We start from the raw sequence: 19113 nt of genomic DNA on the forward strand, positions 1-19113 counted from the left end.
GAGATGTCTGATTTACGCTTCCCTCTAGTTATAAGCACATTTTTTCATGATGCAGTCAAACTATGGGTAAAAATTCCTTTGCCTGTAGCTATGTGTAGTCACACTGTTTACAAATACTCTGATGTCAGATGAGCAGTTAATGTCTTAATCGCTCAGCTAGGTGTAGATATTTGGCTCTAGGAAACAACTGTCTCCAGACTGAAAGAGAACGAAGGTGAAATTAGACCTAATTTACTAAGTAACACCGTAGGCACCGATAGTCCTTTTTGCTAGTACTAGGGACTTGGGGTGGGGGTGCTGGTTCACAAAAAAAAGTTTTTGTTTTAAAGGGAAGGGATATATGCTTGGTTTTGGTGTTTGGTGGTTACAGGAAGAGAAACAGCAGTGTGTAAAGAAAGCATGGGATTGTAGCCAATTAGCAACCCCAGGTTTTGAGTGATCTAACAAGCCTCAGACTGCCTGACAGGGTCTTTCAACACAGTGACAAAGGAAAACAAACACTGTTTCTCCTTCACCCAACACATGGGAAGCCTCTAACGAACACCAAAACACCAACATAACTTCTACCTTCTTTTTACACCCTGCAACTTTACTGGAGTCCCAACAGTTCCCAGAATAAAAACTAAGACTGAGTGTGGTTCAGGATGTACAGCTTACAGAGAACATGATGATTTTCTAATTAATTGTATATCTACTGCAATATATCGCTTGTGTTAGATATTTTTTGTTGCTTTTTTTTTTTAACCTTAATTCTCATGCTGGTCTCCAGATCACTCACAGCATGCTGCTGGAAGTCTGACATAAAAACACTATTGTAAAAGAGCACACAGGTCACCACAGATGGTTCAAATTAAAGGCAGCCTAATAAGCCATTCCACAGACAAAGAAAAAGCACATCCAGTGCTGCCTGTAGTGAACAGTGTCGCCAAACATGCCTGCTTTGAGACACGTTAAAAGCATTAAGCATAGGTGACGCCCAGTCACAAAATCCCCTTTTCTTCCCATGGCTTGCATCTATAAAGGAGAGATAGAAGGCTGGACTCTCCAGGCATCAGCATCTCAAAACAAGCACATGCACGTAAATCCAGCCATCCAGTAACAGCATGGTCAGCCTTATATGAAGTTACTCATCTACTTTAAGTCTGCTTCCTAACAGACCGGTAACAAGTAGATATCAGGGCAAATACATGATTGTGAGACAGCAGCTCTTGTCAAGCATGGAGGTCAAAGGCACCTACAAACCTCCTTTCTTCACCCTTGCACTTACAGAAACAAGATACTGCCCTGCAACATCTTGCTTTTAGTAGATATGTCCCTGATAAGTGCTCATCTCAGGACCCACTGACTCGCACTTGCCTCCTTGAGGGAGGTTCCTATAAGGCAGCAGTTAGAGTATTCCTCATAGGAGAGGTCAGTCAGTCAGTGAGATCTGACAAAGGGAAGGTACAGACTAGTTCCTCCCTCTCCTGCATGAACCCAGCAATCCTGTTTGCAGCAGCTGCTCCTCCCCAGCCATTTCTGGTTCGAGTTAAACATCCACTCTGTAAGGGAATGATTGTTGTGAGGATTTCTGCAAGGTTGAGGTGACATACAGAAACCCAGTTACATAGATTTGGCAGAAGTTAGACACTGAACGTGTATTCAGTTTCAGAAGCACTCTGCATAGCCCTGCAGCCAGCATTGGGTCTTGCAAGTTTTATAAGGCCTAGAAATATATAGTGGGCTCTGGTAGCCTACAAGAAACGAGAATAAACAGTAACTGAAAGACTACTCTCAGCTCAGAGACTTTGAGCAGTTTTTACCAAAATATCTACAAAAACCATAGATTGTAGAGTAGCAGCATGCACTTAAATACAGTGCACTCAATGAGAAAATCAGGGACAATGAAAAACACCAGCGTTACCTCTTTTAAGTTACTACTTAATGTAATTCCTGCTTTCCTGCTAGCCATTAAGTGATTTACCCACAAGGGCAAGTCGTTCCTTTTTCTTAACACGGTGCATCTGAAGAATGAAACATTCTCAGAATGAACATCTGTGACTGAGGCCACTCTCTAGAGAAGCACAGTAGAGCATTAGCCTGGTTTCTCATTCACTTGGCAAAACTGCAGGCAGCAGGGTAGCTTGAGGTGTGTTTTCTGCCTTCTGAACTCAGAGTCTCAGCCTAAGCATCACAAGGACTACAAATGGTCTAAACAAGTGTTTGGAATACTAGTAGAGATGCTTATGTTTGGATCAGAAAGAATATAATAAAAAACATTTAAATGGTTCTGGGTGAGCAAAGAAAACCATAATGAAAACTATTAGAGCAAAACAACGCTCAATGAAGAATTAAAAAAAGATGGGTACTTCTGCTATTTCAACCTTATGAATAACAAGATTAACAAAGAATGTCTAGGGCTAGAAAACAGAGGGAATACATCTGAGGTATCTTATAAGCTAGTACAATTTATTACATGACAATGACACTCAAAACACTTTTCAAGAAGTAGAAAAATGCATTCAAACAGTTATTTCCCCACTAGAGGAAAAAAACACTGAACAACCTGTACCAATTAACATTGTAACTAATGAAATTACAAAGGCCCCCTTTATGTTCTCTCAAATACAGTTTAACAGCATTTATATGTTGGGTAGTCTAGCATCATCCATCTGATCTCAGCAAAGGCTGAGAGGCAGACAGAATACAAAACAAACATTAACAAACACCACATGAATACAGAATGCTTAACAGCATGCCATTCACAACAGCAGACAACAAAGGACAATGAAATTATTCATAGATATGAACTGTCCAAGGTAGGAAAAAAAAGGAAGAGAATAAACACTCCTTAAAAAAAGCGATGCTACAAAACACCCAACCCCATTACCAATTTTTTCTTTCACTGAAGTAGGAGGTAGCTTCTCCTAGCAATCACAGAATCAGAAATCAAGGTCTTCTAAAAAGCTTTATCATCATAAATTAATTACTAGACATTTAATTGCCATACTTCAATCCCTTCAAGGCTGACAGCTTTTAAATACAACCTCCCTTCTTCCCCTCTGCACAGAGTCAAAAGAACCAATGCATAGCCAAGGCACAAGAGCTGGTGCAGAACAAGATGTCAGTACTAGCGAGAGGAAAAATTCCATTTATCTACAGCATAAGCACATAAGAAACATGGACTTGTTTTTATACAGCTAGTTCATCAAGTTGTTCTGCATCTCTCCTCCTCAGCTGTAAAAACAGGAGCTGCTCTGATCTACATTTTAATTAGATGATACCTACAGGTGTACCTATTACTGGAGTACATCAACACAAGTACTTGCAGCTGTGTGGAGTCCTGTGACTCCCATGAACACGAGCCTTACAAAACACCTGAGTTTATCTCTAGAACACACTGTCTTCTGCTAGTGAAAAAAAGTCCCTTACTACGGAAAGTTCAATCCCACATCACAAACAAAGATTTTTACAAAAGATTTTTGTAAAAGATTTTTACAAAAAGCCAGCAAAGCAGATGAGAACAGCCTGAGCTGCACACAGACTCCCTCCTGTAGAATTATTTATCATGCCAGTGAAGACAAGCTTCAGCTAAGGTGCTTGTTACTGAAATCTGGTAACTAAATTACATCTGCATGATGTGCTCTTCTGTCCTGACACAGTGCTACCTTTCTGTTGCTCCATCAGAGGTACTATCTTACATACATGGCAGCTAAACGTAGATAAGTTAATTTCCCAGAGCCTCAAGGTTTGATGCATTAGCTACAATTAAGAGGAGCAAGGAACTTATCTTTTTGATAATTTCCACATACCAAGTAACCTCAGCTTGTTTTCTAAGTTAGTCAGAAATTCCTGATCCCCCAGAAACCTTTCCATTAAAGCTTAAGTTATCTGAGTTTTAGTTTCAACAAGTTATTCTAGAAAACCACCCTAAGGTTTCAAGTCCAAAGAATACACGTAGAAGCAATGCAAAGTGCAACTCCAACTTTTCTCATACATTAGTGGTGTGAAGCAATAGAGGCAATGATAGTGCCTTCTACTAGAATAGGAGCACACTTGCAAAGGTATTCATCAAGATTTAGTTCAAAAAGCAACACAGGAAAAGCAACTCACCTCTTCCACAGGCTGGTGGAGTCTTGAGAAGGGCACAATCTCCAAATAGAGGTGCTGCTCTCTCAGCCACCAACCCTTAAATGAGGGTGAGGAAGGGTGGACCCCGGGTCCCTTTGAGTTGCTCAAGTACATTGCTGGCACCTGAGCTCCCCGAATTAGCCATGCCTCCTCACCTGGTGCTCAATCACTGGTTCAGGCTGTGACTTAGCAATTCCCATGCAGGTGTTAACACACAAAAAAGAGAGGCTTCAATGCAGAAAAAAAGATTTCTAGACTATCTTCCTGCCCTTTGAAGAGAGTAATCAGGATACTTGAAAAATAAAAAAAAACCAACTTTCCCCCTTCTCCCCCAGCCACCACACACACTATCAAAATGACAATAAAAATAAATCATCCTTGTTACTTGCCTTAATTATGCATGTGTCTGATCAAAGAACAGAATATGTAGAAGTTATTTCATTTTTAGCTTCTAGAAATAAAAGACCTGTACTTTACTCTGAAAGTAACTTTGTCCTATTTCTAGGAGCTGCACAGCTTGTCAGCAGAAGGACATTGGAAGTTCTGAAGCCATCGCTGCCAAAAATGGAGCAGAAAAAAAATAATATATACAAACGTGTGTGTAAAGAGAGCAGAATCACATGAAAACTGCACTGAAGTAATGAATCCTATCCTCTCATTTCACATGGAGGTGGGTAAGTAATGGCACAACAGAGATTTCATTCATACAGAGGTTCAGGGTATGCTGGGAAGTCTCAGTCTGGCAATTTGCTGCAGATGCTTGCTTAGAGGAGCCATTTATCAGTGTCACCCATGCACATTACTACACACTGCTTCCTCAGCAGCATGATTCCACACAAGCTTCCCACATAGCACACTCTGGTCCCTGATATTTCAGGCACCAGAATAATCCTTATCTGGGCCTCACCACTGTGTGCTTATTGAAACGATTCCTATTATCCAGTGTGTGCATTTAGAGTGGAAACAGGAGAGAATTTATTCCCTCTGCTGATAAAAGGAACAGCAAATTAAGAGAAGTCACAACAGTTTTCCTTCTTCACCCCCTCCTCTTTATATCCATGTTTAGCTCATTGCTTATAAACAGCTAACATAAGTATTCACATCAGTAGAGCTGAGTCCTGGAGGATACAAGCATCTTGGATGTTTCATCTCTTATTATACTTAGGTGGAATATTAAACAGGCAAGACAGAGGCAGACCTAGCTAGAAAGAACTGAGTAACTAACTAGGAGTGACAAAGAAAGCTAGCAATTTAAAGCACTCCAAACTGCAAAATGCTTCATTTAGAGCCATCCCTGACAGTGCACTCAGTCCTCAAAAATAACGCACTCCCTTTCTTCAATTCTCCTTTCACATCTTTTATATTCTGCTTGTAAAGTATTTGGAACTACTACTATTTAATAGCATGATAGCATGCCCTTAGAGCATCTGCTATAATATTACTATAAAATTTGTGAACTCGATACCTTAAGAATTCAAATTAATGTGAAAGTCAAACTGTCTTTGCTTCAGAGAGTGGTAAAATGAAAGGAGAAAAAAAAAAATGAATTTCTAACAACATTCTGGAAAGTCCTATCCTAATACTGATGCAGTAAGACATCAGTTATTTGTTATGTTGGGCAAAGCTATTAGTGTAATGGGTCAAGTCCCTATTTTATAGCAAGCCTCATATTGAGGGTATGGAATGCATGGGTCTTTGAGACTGGAAAGCAGAAGATGAATTAGATGGACGAAAATCCAGTTGTATCTTTAGATCACAGGATGCATCAGTACCTAAGCCTTTGAAAAAGCCAGTTCAGAATTAAAATACTGAAGTGCATTAAACCAAAGGCAGCTCCCTCAAATTGCTCTCAGCTCCTCCAGCTGCTTGCTGACTCTAGAACTGTTTAATAGCTCAAAGAATAAGAGGAAAAGTGATAAAGAAAACAAAACCTTTCTATGCAGGTCTTCTGTGAAGCATTAAAAGACACCTGGAGAGTACCCTGGCAATGAGCTCAGCTTTTTAACATATCTGTGTTTGTCAGCCATTACTCCTCACTTCCTTAGTGGGAAACTTTCCCATGGAAACACTGCTCCTTTGCCGCTTGTCCCTTCCAAGGTACAGTTTGTTTCCCACCATCTCCATAGTCTGAATTCTTCCTCTCAAAGTTCTGCACTTCCTGCAGCATGCCTTTCCTATTCTCACCTCAGGTTATTCCTCACACCAGAGGAACAGGTTCCATGGCTTCAAAGACCAGACCCTGCCCCATGTGAGTAGTGGCTGGTTTTGCTTGTACCCACCACCATTACCAGACCTGTTGCTGCATGGCTGCTATTCCTTTAGTCTGCTTTAGTTTTCCCTTCTGCTTTCTGTGTTGGGTAATTAGCTGTTTCAGGCCGTAAAGCATCCAGAATAATCATGAGAGGCCACTGTCTGTTATTTCTGTCCTGCGGTACATGTATTTGCCATGCATTTCCATCATCAAGAGTTGTAAGCTTTCATTCTGCAGCTACCATGACTAGAAGAGAAACCATGTAAAGCACCCAAATGAAAACATCATCAAAATTCCTTTCGGATGCCAAAAATGTTTTGCATCATTTGCTGTAAGTGCTTATCTTTACCCTTTGGAGCTTTTAAAATTGTTGATGTTCAAGCCAAAAACCCAACGATACTCCAGGCAGGAAAAGGACAGATAAGAGATGCGATCGGATGCTTCTAACAACTAAAAATGATTGCGTTGGGCAAAGAAATTCTGAAGACTTTTTCAGAATACCAATATCATAACTCTTACCAGAAATTTATAAGAATCAAATACCAACTGTTCATTTAAAATGAAAGGGCATTTTTAATAAGCTGCTTGTCCCGTCGTATATCATATTCCACATCAGCCAGACTCTTTGTAGGAATACCAATCAATGACTTCCCAAAAAGCCAGTCTTTTTCATGGCTGTGGGAAAACATATTCAAAACCTCCCTTAAGCCAGCTTCCTCTCCTTTTTTCCCACCTAAAATTTTTCTCCCACCTCAAAACCTAAACCAAAATCCACACTAATTGTCAAATCCATTATTCAAAACGGATTTGACACAGGAAAAATAGGCAGTCTTATTAGGCATGCTAAAAGAGCAGCTCTGGATTTAGGTTTACCACCCATGCTGCAAAACTGCTTACAAAGCCATCACTAATGGCCTTCCAGCTACCCATCATTTCCCCAGGTTCAGCCTGCCCAGACAGCTAGCTATTCCTTTCTAACAAATACCATTTTAATTGCATCTCCCACTTTGTTAGCCTTCTCGACCTCCAGCAAAAGCCATCTACAGTCTAACAATTTCCTAAATCTGACACTTGCACCAACTAGCACACCAGCACTCTTGTACGCCTTCCTGCTAGATTCACGCGTATGCAGGCTTATTGTCAAGAATTTCTATTAGAAATCTAATGTATATGAACTGAAATGACAGCTTTAGGACTACTAGGGAGAGAAGGGGGAAGGGAGTGAAAAGGAAAGAATACATACGTGTACTGCAAACATCCCTTGTCACCAAAGACTTCATTGTGCCTTTATAGCATCAGGCTTTTTTCAGCTTCAACACCTTCCCCCCCCCCCCCCAGCAGCAAACGCCAGCCACCAGCCCCAGCAAACTCTTAACTCTTCCTGTGGGAATGCTGCCAGCAATTTCAGCAATATTAACACTGGGAATACCAACATGATTTAGGTGACTTGTTAAATTTTAATGATACCCATTAGAAAAGAGGAAAACACACAAGTCACAACTCCCAGTTTGGTGCATTTGGCTGCTGAATAGGATATTAATGTTTTTCTTTGGCCAGCACTATTAAATGAGCAGTGAAGCTAATAGAGAAATGAAGAGTAATGACTTCTCTTCTTGCTGATCAGTGCCTGCTTAAAGCCAAGACAGCCTTATTGCCCACTGGGCTTTCTGCTGGAATCCATCAGGTAGATGGAGTCAGTGGATAATTCTTTCAGCATTTGGCACTTAGCAGGTCAGAGGTTCATTTAGCTACGAGGCACAGAAAAATAAAACTGTCCAGTCAAAATAATAGCATACAAACATTGGCTAGGAGGCAAAATCCCACAGTCCAAAGAAATCCAATGTAATCAAGTCTGAATTTGCCTTTAGTAAGACAGAATTTTGCCCAAGTGACTCTTCAGGAGCCAGGACAGAAAGAGACAAAGGCCAAGTTCCACCCCACTTTTAGCAAAGGTCTGCAGAACAACCATTCTCTTCAGCACTGCAAGAACCTCTTTTTCATCTTGAAGTACACCTGTGGTGATCAAAGGAATAAGCACTTCCCAACAGAACCACACAGGGGCCCACAGAAATAGAAGAGCTCTATTCCTGAATCCTCATTTATCTTCAGTTAACCATGAGGTTGAGGGAGACAGAGGGAATAAAACGTAACTCTGGGGAAATAAATTCCATTGTTGGGGAGATATGCTCAGGCAATCATGAACAAAGCTGAGCACTCAGAACACTGAATTTTCAATTTTTTTTCTTCAGAAAAAAATATTTACTGTGGTGGATGTCAAAATCTCCTTTGATTTTCTTCTCCTCTGCTTACGTGAATGTCAGAATTTTCTTCCTGTGCAAGTCCATGGAATAGAGAAGCTGTTGTTAATACCCTGGACAAATAAATTATCGTGTCAAAGAACTCATGATTTAGGGGGCATGGCAAAATACAGAATACAGTAGAGGTTTGCTATTAATAGAACACAGAAAATCTGCAGGTTGAAACATTTGTAAATGGCAAATGTATACAAAGCTAACTCCACTTGAAGTTACTTTGAAAATTAAACGCTCAAATAATTCTATCCCTAATTAAAGACTTTCCTACAGATATTAGATCTAGATTGCTTCATGTCAGTTGTCTGTGCCCAGCACTACCTACCTCCAAAAGACACAATTCCTTTGATACACACCACCATTTAAGATGTTTTCCAGAGCCACTCTCACAGCGGGTTGCTGTTCTGTTTGTCTGGTTTGGTGTGAAAAAGATTTCATTTTAAAGAAGGCATTTGATGCTCTTTCTGAAACACTAAATCCATAATCTATGATCACTCATTAGCCCCTAACAAAACATACAACGTACAGTCTTTAAGTAAAATTATCAACTTGCAGGGCAGCAAAGTGAGGAGACAAACCTTCTTTGTTGGAGGAGGGTACTACAAGTTTAGATATGCAACATGGAAGTTTTCTACCAATTCTGGATTCTTATAAGTAAATCCTGAAGTGTCCAATTCCTTCTTAACAGAGGGTTGTCTTCTGCTTTTCTCATGAATTGTACACCAAGATCAATTTAAGGCCCTATTAACTCTCTCAGGTCTCTCAAACTTCCTTTGCATCCCCCCCCCCCCCCCCTTCTACAAGGGGAATGCTGAGAAGAAACAGTCTGAATGGTTCCCAGATCAAAATCTTTTTTTCTTCCCTCTCAGAAAATATAAAATATTTGATAACTAAAGAAATGCAAGATCAACCTCTCAAGATAGACCTTTGACAGAACAGCAGGTCTAACATGGAAATAGAATTTAAGAAGCGCAATAATGTTGGAACAATACGTAGCTCTTTGTCTTCCTATACTGTACTTAGCACACAGGAAAAACAACAAGTTTAACTTACATCCAAGGTGCAAATGAATACACCACTTTCTTATAACTGATTCCTTCACATAGGTAGTATCACATTTTCTGTTAATTTCTCTTCTGTAAAGTAGCTACAAAATACTCCTGTATTCTGTATTGGTTACAGCTGAAGTTAAGCATTGCACTGCTCTCATCACTACCCTTCTCAGAGATCATGGCCTCCTCTCATCTGCTGTAATAACAGCGCTCCCTGACCTTCCAGTCGAAAGGATCTGAGTTGAGAAAGTAGCACTACTGAAGATGTTTGAATTATCTATTATTTTGATAAGAACCAAAACAGGGAGCAACGATCATCTATTCACAGAGATCTGCAGGGATGGCTAACTTGTGACCTGCGTGTGGAGAGGAAAAAGAAAGCACGTTAGGAAGCCCACACGGTGCCAGGACCTCTCGGCCCTGCTCAGCATGAACAGTGTATTTGACTGCTACTTTAAGAGCACGTAGATATTTCCTGATAAGGTATGCAGTAGGTAGAGCTGTGGCCTAGATGAAATCTTGTTGATTTCAGCAATGACAGAATCCACTCACCAGTGCCAATTTCACAGGAGCCAAAAGATGAGGTTCAAGATGTGGACCATCATTTCCTTCTTCCCTCTCCCCAACCAACTTCTTTGTTCTTACAATAAGTACTCAGAGCTCACATGTTTAAAAACAAGTTTACAATATTCAACATTTCTTGGATGATCTTCTAAAAAGCCTCCATCTGAAGCTCAGAACAGGTCCAGTCAACATTACGAAAACATCATGGGTTTGTGCTTTTAATTGGAGAAACCTAAAAAAAAAATGCCCTCAAAGCAGCACTAAACTATACTGTACTATCAGCTAAAGAGGGAGGAAATAAACATAAGCATTACATATTCTAGTTGAAGACATTACTTTCTTGGTACAATTGATACCTGAAATATGTAATCAGACTTAAGATATTATAAAACAAGAAATCTGAAAACAGTTCTTGGTCTAAATATGTTTACTTATTTCTTAGACCTTGCTTTAATGTAGAAAGGTTGCATAGAATGCCATTGAAAATAAAACCAGGCAAAGAGCCACTGAGGATTTGAGTCCTATAAACCCATAATTTAGGATGCAGCTGTAGTATGATCATCTAAAACTTAACATTACTGCAACAAGCATGCTCTTGTTAAGAAACTGCTAAATGAAACTGCCGTTTCTTTCAAGGTTGTAAGCTAAAGCTTTTGAAGAAAAGAAGCTTTTCAGCATGTGACCACAGCAGACAGTTTGCAGTTACTGCCATGCCACTGCTTTCTGGAAGAGCTTTATTAATACCTCAGTTAACGGTTGTGGCTTCAATCAGTGTCACAGCGCAACCAAAGTCTGGACCAGTAATAGGAAAGATTTTGGAAGACACTTTGATAACCCAAGCATGAGAAGTTTGAATTCTGCTTATAGGTCATTGTTGCACACTATAGCTTGCTTAATACAAAGTAAACTTGCAAACTGCTTTTGTATAGCTAGGGATAGCTCTTGAATTGCAACTTCAGCAACAAATGACATAGACCAGGAATTACTCATTCGATAGCAGAAGGGAAGCCCACATGCTTGTATTTCCAATACTTCGCTAACATACATACCTTCTGAGCTACAGCATGACATTTCACCAAGATCTAAGTTGGTATTTTAAGTCAGAACATCCCTCACATTTTTGACATGCAGACCACACATCACAAGATGCTGCAGTTCCTACTACATCATTATTTAGATCACGATAATCAAGTTTACTGCAGTGGCAGGCTGCAAGTTCGCTGCTTGGAAGCACACCAATGGAATGATGTCAAAGCCTACGTACCGCTGATGTGGCAAAACTGCAGATGTCTTTCAACCCTATATAAACAGCATTGCAGCTTTCTAATAATCTGCTGGCATCAGCATGAATCCCCCATGAAATGCCAATGGGTGTACCAGAAACATGTGATGCCTTCCCTAATGCTGCCTGGGGAATTCAGAATGGACTGTCTTAATTCATTCCCCTTCCATTTCAAAGCTATACACAAAAAATCCTAAATTCACTATACAAGATTGCTACCAATGTTCCAACTTATACTTCCAGGGAGATAAAACTATCTACAGATAAAAGATGATTTCAGATATCAGCGCAGCTTTATTTGCATGTATAAAGCACCTCGAAGGAACTTCAATAGCATGCCACTAAGAGGCCCACTACACACTGAGTATTGACTATTGGTTAACGTAGCATCTTTAGATGTACAGACAAGCCTCTCTGTAGACAGAGCCACCTGATCAAAATTTTGCTCCTCAGATATCTGAGGAAAAAATTGATTGATTTTTTTTTTGTCCTAATAGCTCAGTCTATGATCTCTTGAAAGCATTTTCCTTTCTGATAGGAAAAACACCAAAGTCTCAATTCACTAGATACAATCATGAGTCTATTCCTAAATTCTAGAGCACTCAGTAAGAGCCTTTATGAGCCCACAGAGAAAGCTGCAGAGCTAACAGCTCCCTAGAGAACAGTCTTCACCTTCACCTCAAAGACATTTGCAAGCTTGAAAGAAACATTTACACCATTTCATGCGTTGATAGTAAGACAGGTGAGCTCCAGCTGCTTCTAGAAAAGAGTTTACATTCATTTCTCAGAGGTGAATGCATACCTCTTAGTCTCCTCTGGTCCTCTTTAAGCAGCTGTAATTCCAGGGCAAACAAAGTAGCCTATGTTTTCCCAACTTGCCAGCAAACATTCAATTGCAAAAAAAAGATTCACAGATGAGTTATGCTAAATGATTGGTACTGTGACCTGTGATGTAACACAAAAGAATGGTTGTTGTTGCCTAAACGTTAATGGAGTTAATCCTTCCAAATGCTGACAAATTACTGCCTCAGGCCATTTAAAATCACATTTCTAATGCAATAATCCTATCTGCATTGCAATGAGTTGGGATGAAATGATTAGGTGCCTGAGATTTTTGCACAGTGAATTAAGTCACCATACAGCCTAGATGTGCTTGTTCACAAATTAAAGGTCTGGACAGAACTGAAATTCCATTATTCTGCCACTTGCTCAGCTTTGAGGAAGGGTTCATTACTGTCCTGTCTACTGAGACTGTTTCTGAAGTAGCTATGAGCTAGCAAGAACATATTAGTAATTAGACCAGCTTTAGGGCCTTCTTCATTATTAATAATTATTGGTCAAGTCTTTGACTACCAAACACCCCTTAAACAGAAAAGGCTAATTCAACAACATGCATTCAAGAAAACATGAGATAGAGTTTCAGTAAATAGCGGGGAAAAAAGGAAGAAAAAACAAGCAAAAAAACCCAACTGGTATCCCAGAACACAATTCCTCCCCCATTCACAGCAGACTGCTAAACCAGAGTTCAGCCATTCCTTCTACCTAAAAAGCCTATGCTTTAGAGTATGAGAGGGTCCAGAATACATCACCTGACAACATCAACCTAGCACTTGCATTAGTATCCTTACTTTTGGAACCCATCACAGCACACCAAAGCAGATATTCATCTACACAATCTACACAACCAAATTACCGCTTGCTTTAAAGGCTGCATTCAAGATTTTTTCAATCCTACACTAACAAAATATAATCACCAGTTTGGGACTACTCAGTATTCAATTGATTGACTGCATGATATAATTTGATATGCATAAACATAACTACTTTTTGATTAAAAATATGATCATTTCTTTGTTAGAAAACCACAAGGTTAGTGTTCTAATGAAGAAAGAGGATATCACAAATTTGAAATCAAGTGAAACAGATTTTGCTTGGACTCTCATAAGCATAGAGTGTGATGCCATTAGCTTCTATGCTAAAACTTTGAGTGATACTCTTCTGAAAATATAGTTTGAGAAAAAACTTAAGATAGTAATTTAAGACAGCTTTTATTACCATACAAATATTTGTAACAAAAAGACACAATGTCACCAAATACTCCAAGATTCTTTCAGTTACCAACTAAAATGTGCATCTATAACAGCTTCTTGTGTCCATCATTCCCCATGCGCATGCTTCATATGGGGTTTACAACAAGATTTAATTCTCATAATACAACCCCCTGTATGCAGATGATTGCTGCATATCATTTAGGCACAACTGTATCACAAAAGAGGAAAGAGGAACAAGATTTCAGCTTTTTTTTCCTTTTTGTGTTTTTAGCTTTTTTTCTTTGTGTTTGTTAAGGAATGCATTTTAAACAGTTAAAGTAAAGCAGCACAACTTTAATTGTATACTCCTCATCCTTTTGCCAATCCCCCATACTCTTCTCAAAAAAAAAAAACCAAACAACACACCAATGTTTTCATTCTGCTGCTGTGTTAGGAGAAAATGCTTCTATTTAAAACTGAAAAGCTCCACACCTGGGCACTAACAATGAGCTACTCAGCAGCAGTTTGCTACAGGTCAAGAGATGTTTTTCCATATGAAATGAAAAGCTTCAGTACATAGCTTCACGCATAAAGTGTGGTCTGTTTATGCAGCACTGAACTGTACTGTTGCACTTTGCAGATACTTACAAACCTTTACATGATAACACACTGTAGAAAGCATAAATTTAAGTTCACATTCAGATATCTTACTGTATATTCCAATGTTCGCTATGAGACATGTCAAAATGCCCTCAAGATGCCTTCATATTCTGCTTGTTCTGCAATACACAGTTCCCAGAGTTATGTGCCATTCTAAATACAATGTAAATGTGAAACAGGTGCCACTGACTATATTTATTATGCTAATGACATCTCTACGCTGTCTTCAACAACATCAAGTAGAATTGCCATGTAAGTCAGCTAGATCTGCCAGACTAGAAGTTGACTGATAGATGTTAAAATATTCCATTAGAAATAATAAAGATGGACATGTGTAACTGATAATACTGCTGGACACCACAGTCTTGAGCTGTAAAATGCTTTGCAAGTTTGAAGGGAATAGCCTGACTCTGGAACAGGATCAGTTTCCTTTTCCACTCCACTCAATGGCTGGATCAAACCCACTCCTAAAACTGACTTCCGCAGCAGCAATCAAGAACATACTTTGCAGTACCCTGAAGAAAATGCCAGCCTCCAGCCAAACAGAAATAGTTTTTTTTTTCCCCAAGATACGTGACCGTTTCCATTCTTATAAGGGACTTTATATCCCTCACCCTCAGAGAGAAACCCCTGTGAGTTACTGCACTTGGCACCCACAGAGACAGCACACAAGCTGTGGCTGAGCTGGCAGAGCCCACATCAACATCCCACTGTGACCTCAGATACAGTTAAGGCTCCCAAGTGCATGCCAGTAACAACAAACTTGAATATCTGGTCCTAAGAAGTCAACGGTACTAGCCACAGTATTTGTATCCTACCTTCCTTAAACCAAAGCCTCACTGTCTTGGGATGCGTTTGCTGAATTCACAAGCCCAAAAAGTTTGTAAGAGTTGTAAAGACAGAAAGGAATGTTTCTGCAGACACAGCCAGGGAGCTGCTCAAGCAAGACTGGAGAACCAGAACAGGATTGAACCTGCAAGCACTGTTAAGTACAGTGAACAAGGGAGAGGGTCTCTGCTATCCTCAAAAATCTCCTTATTTGTGCCTCTTCTCCCCCTAACCATCACACCAGATAGCAACAGTTTTGTAAGCAGCAACCCTACCAAACTGGAAGGTTCAGAAGAATGTCAGAAAAGGAAAAGAGCATAAGAGGTAAAGGAGGCTGAAAAAGGATTAGTGCTGTTGTGAATAAAGATTGGCGCTGAAATACCATCAGCTAAACTCTGAACAGAACAGTTAACAACAGGAACAGGATGGGAACATCCCTAGAAGGCTAAGACAGGCCCTGACTATCACTAAGAGAATACTTCACAGATCTTTGTCACTGGAAAAGTGTCTTGCAAGACTTACATCCCCGATCTGTTATTCTGGTGGCTCCCATATTTGTACCCATAATTTATCATCTATACCCACAGCTGGTAAGGACTGCCAAATCTCACAGCCTGAAATTTGTGAAGATTTTAGTACAGAGCTGCTTTCCAGAGAACCAATTGTATGTTAGCAACCAACTAAACCATACCAACTATTGTGGTTCCACCTTCTCCTTTTCATGAGTAATTCAATTGAGCCAGCCCTTGAGAACCTACCTTTCGTTCAAGATAGCACCAACTCCTTGGCAAACAGCACATAAATAAACAATGGAGAGCACAACACAACGGTAATACCAGGGACCTTTTCTGAGCAGTCGGCTCTTTTCCACGATACCTCCTTATCATAACCACTAATGAAAACTCTTTGAAGTGGAAGAGTAAATATTATCATTTGATAGTACCTGAGCCAACAGGGCAAACGAAATCGCATTGTATTACATTCTGGGAGCTGTAGACCAATTCACAATACAACACTCACCAGGTTGCTATGGAGGAGCCCACTGCTCACTATTTTGGTAGCACGAGGTCAGCCAAGGGCTGCTGGGCACTCTTGGAGGGCCATTAGTCTTAACCTCTACATGCAAATCAAACAAGAAAAAAGAAAACCAACCAACGCAAAATGAAACAAAAGCAGGGAATTCCAGAGCATGCCAGCTTTCTGCCTCTGGTGAGAACCTGGTCCTTCCAAAGATTTGCAGCCTCTACTCATGATCAGTTGGCTCCAAGGCCAGATTTCAGAAGTGTTTTCATGCTTCGGATTATCCAACAACAGCTCTGAGTGTTTTTAGATCTCTATCGATAAAAAGGAAATCTAGCACTCCTTTGTAAGAGAACACCACCACCAAGTTGTCCTGATGCTAACAGCACCCTGGATTCAATGCAAAGGTCTGTCACAACCTCCTGCGTGACCTTCAGGCTCATGCTGCATTTCAGTGCCTCATCTTGGAAGCGCGGGAGGATCTCTGCCACGCTTGGCCTCTCAATGGAAACACAAGGCACAGACGTGAGACCGCGGATACCTTATGGCTAAAGTTGGCTGCCGAATCTCGGGCCATTTTGTAAAGCCACGCTGTAGGATCAAAGAGAGCAAAAGGGGATGGGATGGGACCACCGACTCCCGCGTGGCGCTGCCACCCTTTCCTGTCCCTCACCGGGCTCAGGAACAAGTACACGGGAAATCACAACGCAAAGCCACCATAAGGGAAGAGGGAGGCAAGGAGCAAGCTGAAGGTGCTGTCACAGACACCCCGGAAGCCCGGCAACCCTTCAGAAATGGAAGCGAGAGAAAGAGATAGGAAAGGGAAACAAGACCAAGAGGGAACCGGCACAAACAAACCCTAAAAACGCCAGCGGCGGCACCGGCAAAGCCGAGCACCAGCCAAAGCCGCCCCAAGCCGGCGCGGCTGCGGCACACGGCGCGCCCCGATCCCCGGCGCGGCCCCCGGCTCACCTTGCTGCTGACGGGTCCGGGGATGAGCAGCTTCAGCGCCTGCCTCTTCAGCTCCGCCAGGCGGGCGTTGCAGTGCTCGCACCAGACGCCGCGGTCGGAGCCGGGCGAGGAGCCGCCGCCGCTACCGGAGCCCGGCGAGCCGGTGCCGAAGCCCGGCGAGCCGCCCAGAGAGCCGGGGGAGCTGGTACCGATGCCGGGCGAGGCGGGCCCCGGGGAGCCCGTGAAGGAGCCGGGCGAGGAGGTGCCGGAGCCGGGGGACGGGGTGCCGGAGGAGCCGAGCGCCGAGCCGGCTCCCTCCGGGACCGGGCGACTCCCGGCGCGGGACTCCTCGTAAGCCTTGCGGTACCAGCTCTCGGGGGAGAAGGGCGCGGCGGGCTTGGTGGGCGAGCAGGGCTCGGTCACCTGCAGCGGGAGAAGGAGCAGCGGTCAGGGCAGCCCGCACCCGGACACCCCGCAACCCGAGCGCTCCCCGCTCCCGCCGCCCGCTCTTACCCCGTATTTTCTGCTCCGCGCCGTGACCGCGACCCTGTCCTTATTCCCGGCCACCGAATTCATGGTGGCTCCGCGGGCGGGCTCCCCCCGGTCAGCGGCCGAAGGGAACCGTCGGTCCCGGGAAGCCCCCGCGCCGGGCGCTGCCGCCGCCTCAACGCTGAGCGCCGAACGCCGTCAGTCCTCGGCAGAATGCCGGGGAGCGGGGAGCTCGGCCGGCCGGCTTTCCCTCATTGTCTTCCCGCCCGGTCCCTTCCAGCCGACGCTTTCACAGAAACAGCCAAATCCGGAGCGGGAGCGCTCCCCCCGGCAGCAGCCCTCCTCCCCGAGCGAAGCGAAGCATCCGAGGAGGCTGCGGGGAGGTGCGCGAGCGCCGTAGCCTCCGCTACGACGGCAACTTGTTTCCCTCAGCCAGGTTTGGAAGTGAGTTACAAGAAATCCTCCCAAAATCTCGGCGGCCGGGCTCTGGGAGGAGCCTCCGAGCCCTCGCAGCCAATATCCTCCCGCCCGGCCGCGCCTGGCAGCCCCGCGGCCCCCCGTCTGCCGTCGGCGCGGGGCTCTGCCCGCTCCTGGGGCCGCGCCGGCTGCGGGGAGGGCCCCGCTGTTTTGCGGTGCGCCTGATTGACACCGCCGATTTTCCCCTTTTTCTTGAAGCTGGCAGGCGGGGCCGGGGGGGAACCTTGTTGCTTCCACCGCAGTTATTGGTTAGTTGCCTCCGTTCGGGGTTTTAATGGACATGACTTCACAAGGGTCCTAACCGGGAGAGGAAAGCGAGCTGCGTCTCCGATTGTCACGAGCGTCTCTTCTCCGTGTTGTCATTTTACGTGTATTAATTTAAGTTTGCGATCAAGGGCACAGTAAATTGGTCTCTTAACAATGGCAACCCGCAGACTCGTTTCCCCGTTGATCTTTCCCTTCTGACAGCGATTTTTGCTTCCCGGCTGTGGCTTACACGCACCTGGTTACAACTCCTTTCTGATGTCTGGCCCTGCAGATAGCACGCTCGTTCCTGGCAAATCCTCCCCAAATCAAGTTGGCGACGCTCTCAGAAAAGGCTGCGGTAAGGAGCTGGGCGCCAGCTCCCCCGTACAGCCAAAATGCAAAGGCCGGGAGGATGCGGCTGGCAGGGCGGCGCGGACAGGGGGTTACCTCCACCGCACCCCCGCTGTGCCGGGGCTGTATGGGCCACGGGCACCCAGAGCAGCCTTGGACCGCCGAGGGATTCCTGCCGGCAGTGAAGGCGTGTGCGATGCTGTGCTGTGCTTTAACTTCACCAGGCCGTTGCTCCGATAGCAGAGCAGCCATTCCTGATAAGAAAGCTTTCGTCTCGGCCGACGCGAGGTAGCCGGGCTGCGTCAGCTGCGCCCTGTGCACCCACCTACGTGCCCAAACACCGGGCACACAAAGGCTCCCGCCGCGCACCGCCCTGCTCTGCACGCGGAGGCCCCGCGCTCCGTTCCGTACGCAGACGTGACCGGGATGCCAAGGTGCTGCTCGACGCGCCGATCGGCGCGGGATGCCCCGTGGGCACCTAACTTCTGCT

The 19113-nt window shown here is 43.5% G+C and overlaps 1 protein-coding gene across 1 annotated transcript in view; it reads right to left on the minus strand.

Moving 5' to 3' along the window:
- KIF26B (kinesin family member 26B) overlaps positions 1-18000 on the minus strand; it is a 294103-nt gene extending 276103 nt beyond the window's left edge. The window contains exons 1-2 of the mRNA XM_003640984.6: positions 17574-18000; positions 17082-17483 (exon numbers count right to left, since the gene is read on the minus strand). Coding sequence (XP_003641032.2) covers positions 17082-17483; positions 17574-17636 — 465 coding nt within the window. The 5' untranslated portion in view covers positions 17637-18000. The remainder of the gene's footprint in view (positions 1-17081; positions 17484-17573) is intronic.
- Positions 18001-19113: the final 1113 nt, after the last annotated feature.

Source organism: Gallus gallus, chromosome 3, assembly GCF_016699485.2.
Source record: "Gallus gallus isolate bGalGal1 chromosome 3, bGalGal1.mat.broiler.GRCg7b, whole genome shotgun sequence".
NCBI lineage: Eukaryota > Metazoa > Chordata > Aves > Galliformes > Phasianidae > Gallus > Gallus gallus.